The sequence below is a fragment of the Pollicipes pollicipes genome, unplaced genomic scaffold, assembly GCF_011947565.3.
Source record: "Pollicipes pollicipes isolate AB1234 unplaced genomic scaffold, Ppol_2.1 Scaffold_4881;HRSCAF=5763_pilon_pilon_pilon, whole genome shotgun sequence".
NCBI classification, from domain to species: domain Eukaryota; kingdom Metazoa; phylum Arthropoda; class Thecostraca; order Pollicipedomorpha; family Pollicipedidae; genus Pollicipes; species Pollicipes pollicipes.
Window position 1 is genome coordinate 58,474,674 of NW_023596576.1, and position 8,102 is coordinate 58,482,775.

At 52.5% G+C, this 8,102-nt stretch overlaps 1 protein-coding gene across 2 annotated transcripts; it reads left to right on the forward strand.

Annotated features, from left to right (window-relative positions):
* The first annotated feature begins 441 nt into the window (after positions 1 to 441).
* LOC119101507 (NAD(P)H-hydrate epimerase) lies at positions 442 to 7,521 on the forward strand. 2 transcript variants are annotated; one of them, XM_037224846.1, is made up of 2 exons: positions 442 to 478; positions 6,245 to 7,521. In XM_037224846.1, the coding sequence occupies exon 2, from the start codon at positions 6,251 to 6,253 to the stop codon at positions 7,016 to 7,018; it is 768 nt and encodes a 255-aa protein (XP_037080741.1). In that variant the 5' UTR covers positions 442 to 478; positions 6,245 to 6,250; the 3' UTR covers positions 7,019 to 7,521. The 2 variants fall into 2 exon arrangements, with proteins under 2 accessions (XP_037080741.1, XP_037080743.1); XM_037224848.1 differs by having other exon boundaries at positions 447 to 478; positions 6,308 to 7,521.
* Positions 7,522 to 8,102: the final 581 nt, after the last annotated feature.

Genomic DNA, 8,102 nt, shown 5'->3' on the forward strand with positions numbered 1-8,102 from the left:
CGCATAGAAGCAGCAGGGAAGCAGCAGCCTGTCGCCAGCAATTTCGTTTCGTAAGCGTATTAGCATCTATTTGCATTTGCTCAAGGGGAGGGGGGGGGGGGGAAGATGTATCGTGATGCTACTGGCGTGCGCCTGGGTCCGCCCCTGCTCGCGCTGCCAGTAGTGTTTCACCGTGGTACGCCGTTGCCCCGACCGGCGGTGTACTGCCTGGGGTGCCGTTTGTGTGCGTGTAGTTGGGGCTTTACGACGCACTCAGCTGCCGAGGTTTTATGGCGTCGCCTGCCTCTCACCCTAGCAGGAAGGGCGGGCACCGCGGGGAATCGAACCCTGTACCTCTGGTTTCCCAGACGCGCAGTAGATAACGCAGACGCTTTAACCACTGCGCGTCGCCCGTCGGGGCGCCGCCGCTCGCCTGCCTCGCGTGTGAACACAGCTGCCGTCTCGCAGCGCTCGTGTCTGGTCTGGGCAGATACAACACGTAAGACTTGAATAGTTTAAAATAGTAGTGGGAAAGTTTGGTAGGAGGTTTTGTCATATTTTTGGGCTGGGCTCCAACTTGCTGAGAAACAGCCCAATTCAAGCATACAAGCACCTAGAGTGCCATTTTATACCGTTTCGTGATGGCTATGCCCTCTGCTCCCATGTTCACTTCCCACCCCTGAGTGGTTTGTTTTTGCTTATGCCAGAATTTTGGTCGCAGAATTTGTGGTGCATGAAAACATGTGAAATTCAGAAAAATTGCATGATCATATTAATCACATATATATATATATATATATATATATATATATATATATATATATTGTATCACATATGATATCATCATATACCGTATCATATTAATATATATCAAATTTATGTGATATATAATCAGGAGTTCTGTTTAGGGAATAACATGTTATGCTAAAAAGAGATCAAAATTTAAAAGTTATATTGCATGAATTTAAACTAACCAAGACAATGTCAGCAATCCACCTCAATCGAACATGCATCAGTGAAATGAAGATTGCCTGACCTAGTTTTGGGCATGAAATGACTGGTGCAGTTGACATATGCACATCCTAATGCCATGCCATGCTAGATCCTAGAGGACCAGCATGCAGCTTCTGCAGGACCCTGTTACGCAGCAGTGAATGTGGCATCACAAGCTGTTTGCCCAGAACAGGCAGTATCTATCCATTAATAACTTTTATCTGCATAACACTGTCTTAATGCTCTGAACTTTGGCTCTACCAGGGATGGCCAACCTGACCAGACATATGAGAACATTCTTCCCAGGATTGTGTCTTGTCAAATGGCCATCTCCACTTCTTCCTTCAACAAAGTGGGGCTGTGCTCATCCTAGCAGCATATACAGAACACCTCTTTTTCTTCCACAAAGTCTCTGCTGCCTTATCCTTTGGTAGTCAGGAAAGAACATCAGCTATTTTCCCATTCTCACACTTGCACAACTTTACTTTGTAGAAATGTACAGCCAGCTTCTGAGATATCTGCACACCAGCTGCTGACAGGGCAGGGAGTTCCTTATCAAGATTTAAGGTATGGGCAAGTGGTCTTTTGTCTGGGACTAGATGGAAACACTGAAAAGGTACTGGTACTGAAGGACACTCCTACCACCTCCTTAACAACAGCATACTGCTCCATAACTGTGAGTACCCTGGATTTGAAAAAGATGGGCTGCTCCATCCCATCTGGTTGAACATGCACCAAGGCTGCCCAGACTCCATCACTGCTCCATCCCATCTGGTTGAACATGCACCAAGGCTGCCCAGACTCCATCACTGCTCCATCCCATCTGGTTGAACATGCACCAAGGCTGCCCAGACTCCATCACTGCTCACAACATTGTTGGCATTGTTCAGCTTCAGTGGAAAAGCCTGGTGGAATGGCATCAGTACTCTTCCATTTGTCAGTATGTTCTTGACCTGGTCCAAAGAGTCCGGCAAAATGGTGTTGGCTGCCACATTGCACACTTCTCCAGCTGGGTATATAGCAATGCCAGTATTGAAGCAAAGTTTGGGATCAGACACTGGTAGCTTAAGTGAGTATCCCACTTTGTATGTCCTTTCACTTACTGTTACATCAGATGTGTACCATTTTACCAGTTACATCGGTTGTGTACCATTTTACCAGTGACACCAGATGTGTGCCATTTTACCACTTACATCATTTTCCTTGAAAGCATTCTATAAAGATCAGAGTTTCTATTGATTTGTTTGAGGAGGCCCTCAGAGCCTGGAGGGTGCACCGGGTCCGACATTCAAGGGCTCGATTGGGGCGGGGGGGGGGGCAGAGTCTGAGGACATAAAGAGCTGGTCACTACTTTCATTATTATATATATATATATATATATATATATTCTATTATATTTATGTATTATGTTCTATTGTATATATATATATATATATATATATATATATATATTATATATTATACATAAACATATTGTTATTCAGGGTCTCCGGTCTGCGGGATTGGACCCTCAGATGACGGTCGGAGGGCCCTTAATGCCAATCACGGACATCCTGAGTCGATTTGAGCCTACATGCCGGTCAGGCACCACCAGTACCGCACAGCCCGCTCCATATAGGTGTGAATCAGAGGGCCCACTTCCCAGGCGGTCACAAAGCTGGGTCCAGTGATTTACACTTGTCGGGGCCCTGTATCTGTCGGGGGTCCACAGTACCTAACGAAGGGTTCTGTGCTCGCAAGTCGTCCCGAGCCGATCAAGGACAGTGTATACATGGGCCGGATAGTTCGGATCGAGGACGGGTCCCGGCTCAATTCGAATCACAGCTGCCCATGTAAACAGGGTAAGTGTTCGATGAGGCCTGAAGACTGGTCCTGGCAGCCCAGCGGAGCCGACTATTAAATCAAAAGCCCGGTTAGAGGACATAAGGGTCCGAAGGACCGGCTGCAGGTCATATAAAGAATCGCGGTCCGTAGGATCGTGACCTGAAATGTCAGAGGTCATCTTGCACCGTTTAAATACCCCCTTAGACAATGCGGTTGTTGTGTTGCGTGAGTTGGTCAGATACCAGCAACACCGAACAGTGAGCTCCCTGTCAGTCTGAACCCCGGGACCCATTTACCAAGCAGAGGCAAGACCGGAGACCACGATTGGCATTGGTCTGGGTCCCTGAAACAACGGTTGGGGACGTTTTGTCGGTCATGGGCATACAGTGTATAACAAGGGTCATGTAGTGCCGTGTAGTGCCTGTAGCCTGTGCCACCTGTAGTGCCGTGACCTGAAGCGCCAGTCAGAGGATTTCTGTTAGGGCCCTCGTATTAGGGCTCTCTATCTCTAATACGTAGGGTCTCGACACAGAGCCAAACAGTCGGCTACATGTCCCTCTGAGCTCCGAGACCGTTTCCCAAGCGGGAACGAAGCCGGGGCCGGCGATTCGCAATTTTCGGGATCCGTGACACAATGAGGGGCTCCTGCGCCAGTCAAGGCCGCAATGTCTCACTTTGGAGAAAAGAGCTTAGCTTGTAATTTTGGTCTGTTTTCGGGGTCAGGGGTCGCGTGGCGGCAAGTGCCCCGATTCGGCCAGGAGCGATGTATGAGGGGGGGCCCGGAGAGGGGCCGAGTGGTCTCTTGGGACCGAAGATGAAGGGCCCGATTGGAAGACTAAGCGGCCCCAACGGCTGGTTGTAGGTCACGTTAAGGACCCCCGCCCGCAGGGCTGTGCTTTCAAATGTCAGTTAGAATGCCTGTCGCACTGATTGGGAAGGCTTGAAGTAGGAGAGCATTCCTATGTGTCGGCCAGAGATCACCAGCACCGAACTGGTGTCGGGGGCTCCGTGTCGGTCTGAGCTCTGGGGCCCATTTCCTTAGCAGGGACATGGCCGAGCCCGCGATTCAATTGGTCGGGGCCCCGCAACAACGCGGGGCTCTTGCATCTCTCAACGGCCCCACAGTGCTTACAGGGTATTCTTTGTCGACAACGGGGCCTCGATTCGGTCAGGGAAAAATTTGCTCAACAGGAACGGGTGCGGGGCCCCGAATGACGGAGGGCCTCCTGCGTTGGTCGGGCCTTCTGACAGTAAAAGGAAACACTAGGGCTTATAGTTGCTCACATCGAGTCAATGGAAGGGTCCTGTGCCAGCCAGGGCCCCCAGCACCGAACGTTTGCCCCCCCCCTCCCTCCCCCTATCCAATTTCGGTATGGGCCCGTTAAGCCGAACCTGAGTCTTTGTGCGCATTATTGGATCACCTGCAGCGATCAGAGATGGTGTTGCGTCAATGAGGGTTCCTGCGTCGATCCAGGGTCAACCGCGGTCTGCGCCGGTCAGAAGGCCTCCCGCGTGAGGGAGGGGACCAGTGTGATGTGATGCATTCCTCGGAGGCCTTCCGGATCGGTCAGAGGAGCCTGTCCCGTGTCGCCGGAATGACGGCCGGAAGACAACCCGCGGTGGGACGGAATGGCCCTTCATCTCGTGAACGCGAATAATAATGTGGTCCCTAGTGCTCTTTCCGGAAATAGGAGGTCTCATTAGTGTTAAAAAGTGTGTCGAAATGATATAATAAAATAATATCAAAAAATAAACGAGGCCATCTTTTGCAGGATCGAGTAGTGAAACATGTTATCGAAAGGTTTTATTCTGCGCGCTCATAATCTCGGAAGCAAGGAGAGCGGTAGCCTGGGTTGCAGTTTCTGTGATTCCAAATGGCGTCAACCACTGCAAGTAACACCAGGCGGCGGGTGGCGCGCTCGCGAGAGCGACCATCGTGGCGTAATGCTCCCAAATTTTTAAAAAGATTTATTCGTGCCGTTCAAAGATTAGGCTGGACGCATCTTTTTTTTAAAACAAAGCGCAAGTTGTGCTTTGGACAGATGAACAGCCACAGCAACACGAACACAGATGCTACCTTTGCTCCTCCCGTTCTACCACCAGATCCGAGCGCGACTTCGCGGTGCTTGAAAGGCCAATCCATTCAATGCAACAATGTAAAAATTGCACATGTAAAATGTACGCCCGGTTACCTTCTACATGTGTGATTTTATGTCTTGGAACGTTCAGAGGCAGTTATTAAAAATGTTCGTATTTTATGTCCACCCGCTGACCACTGCCTAATGTTAGCCGCGGAACTGGCGCCGCGCGGCCTATGGAGACTGCAACGTCCGACATCGACTTTTGTTGCGATGATTTGTGAGCGCACATGCCCAAAGCTGCGTTACATAATTTGTATTATTTAAAAATTCCGACTGAATGTCGGACATTTTCAGACAAACATGGCCTGGCCATGTTAATGCAAACTGTTGGTCAATTTCGATCCACATTCACGGGGTCCGTACTATCTCTACAGCCCAGATAAAGCTTCTGACTAAAATTCTGAGTTCTTTCGGTTGGGAAAGACTAGATGGTTGAGAAAGCAACTGGAAGTTTATAAAATGAAGATGCTCATGATTTATTCCACGCAGTCGTTCAAGCATGATTTCTTCAGTTGATCGACGACAAGATTCATGCAGAATTGGTCTCGCGGTAGCCTCTGGCTTCTATTCTAGTTACAGAAGGGGCAAATGAAAGATCAAACGAAAACATGCCCTCATTAACATATGGGCCATATGCGGCGATTTTGTCGCGGTATCTTTAACTACCAAGGGACCTTTTATCAAACCTGTGCCCCTCCGTTGCCAGGGCTATGGCTGCCTGCCGGGTTGTTTGGGGCAAGGTGCGAGAATGTGTGGGGATCGGCTGGCGCCTGCGGAGGAGTGGCGGGATCGTGGGGAACGGTCGGACTGCTGAGGCGATTTAGTAAATGTATTGTGCTTGTTCATGGTCTATGTTATTTTTGTTTTCAGTTTTTCGTATGCTTTTTTGGTTAGGGGAGAGGCGATAAGCAGCCACCGCTGGTTTTGCCACAAACCTGGTGTTGTCTTCCAACATTGGCATAATATATTTCGGAAATACGTCGATGGCTTGACGCGTGGAAGTGCGGTTGCCGTTTTCATTAATGTTCCGATGGGAAAGTGTTTGGTGGCTACCTTAAAACAAACGTGAAATTGAGATAAAGACGGCCGTGATCGGCTGTTGACGATGGAGTCCGCGTGGTTTCACTATGATTCCTAGACACTTCTTATTTTGTCCTATTTTATCCTACCTGTTTTATCACTATTTTTTACCTATTTTATCACTTTCCCACCATTCAAACACGAGTCCCGATACAGCCGCTTCGTGCCATGCCCTCGCATCTGTGCCCGACCCACTGGGGTGACTGACTGTGCCGTGTGTCCAACAGGCGGGCATGCGCGCTCTGCTGCGCCTGGCGCTGCTGACCGGACGACGCGCCGCTCTGCCGCAGGTCGCCCGTCGCCTCTGCGTCATGCCGCCGCCGCTGCGCCACCTCACGCAGCGCGAGGCCACCGAGGTGGACCGCGAGCTGTTCAGCGAGTACCAGTTCTCGGTGGACCAGCTGATGGAGCTGGCCGGCTTGAGCTGCGCCGTGGCCGTGGCCACGCACTACCCGCCAGCGGGCGAGGCGCCGGCCGTGCTCGTCGTCTGTGGCCCGGGCAATAACGGCGGCGACGGGCTCGTGTGCGCGCGCCACCTCAGCCTCTTCGGCTTCGCGCCCACCGTCTACTACCCGGTGCAGAAGGAGGTGGCGCTGTACCAGCGGCTGGCGCACCAGTGCCGCCAGGCGGGTGTGCCCGTGCTCGAGCAGCCGCCGGCGGACGTGACGCCCTTCCGGCTCGTCGTCGACGCGCTGTTCGGCTTCAGCTTCCGGCCGCCGGTGCGGCCGGTGCTGGAGCCGGCCATGCGGTTGCTGACCGACTCGCCGGCGCCCGTCTGCAGCCTGGACGTGCCGTCCGGCTGGCACGTGGAGGAGGGTCCTGGCGAGGCGCCGGCCCTGGAGCCGGCGCTGCTCGTCTCGCTGACGGCGCCCAAGCTCTGCGCCCGCTTTTTCAGTGGCGCGCACTACCTGGGCGGCCGCTTCGTGCCGCCGGCGCTCGAGAAGAAGTACGATCTCAACCTGCCCGAGTACCCCGGCACCAGCTGTGTGGTTCGTCTCTGAGTGGGGCCGCAGCCCGAGCCTCCGCCGATCGGGGGTGCCGGTGCGTCCCATGTCGCGTCGTCCGGCTAGTTGCTCGCGACGGCGGTGCGAGACGCGGCCGCGTAGGAGGCGGGCGGCCCAACGCAGCTCCAGCGGGGGCTCTCTTTCGACCGGACTGGCCAACGGCCAGGCCGTCCGGACGCGCTGGCCAGGGGAGGCTCGGAAGAACTCGTTACGTGGCCAGCATCGGTATGTGCTGGCGAGATCACCGGCGCCGGAGCGTTGCCTCGGCAAGCCCGCCCAGACCGCGGCGAGCAAGGCGATCGCGGTCCGCGGCTCATGCCTGGGATTGAAATGTTTGAAGGTGGAAGTCTGTGCCTAAGATGTAGATAACACGCTGAGATGGATAATGAGGTCACGGGCTGTTGTGTGATATTCGCTGTGAGCGGGAAACGTGTACACTACCCAAGCAGGGTATCGCGTTCTGGCCCAAGTTCTGGTTAATACAAACGAGCATGAAAATTGTCATGTGTTCACTCAAAGTCCGATGGGTGCAGAAATGCAATATCACAAGAGCTGGAGATCCTGGAGCATTTGCAGGATTCCAGAGTCCTTCCAAATCCCAAAAATAGCATCCTTATTATTATACCTGTCTATCATCTCCGATCTGAATACCTATCTGTCCTAAAGGCGCAAAATGCTTTCGGCCATTTCATCATGAATTTATGCCACTGGGATATCTCCAGCAATCCACATCGCCGTCAATCGCCGGGGCTTGTGCCCTATGCTCCCGCTTGTCGCCCACCGGGCATCCCTCCCACATCGCACTCCCTGATTCCAGTGCCTACCGGGCTCCGCGCGTGCCGGCAAGGGGCGTGGACGTGACCTGTAGTGTGCATGCCTGTCCCCTCCCAGGCTCATGGCGTTAACTGGTGCGATTGCAGCACTCAGACAACAGAGGATATGTCTGACACTGCTGCATGCACAGAGACATTCGGTTGAAATGGGCATGGCTAGTGTCCGGTACATTTTGTTATCTAACCTGCGTTTAACGGCAAAGTGGACAATAATTTAACATCCATTGGAAGAACAGCAGTGAGAGCGT

Bases quoted from the DNA above. Each gene is read 5' to 3' on its own strand.
- LOC119101507 (XM_037224846.1), top strand. From the start codon at position 6,251: ATGCGCGCTCTGCTGCGCCTGGCGCTGCTGACCGGACGACGCGCCGCT.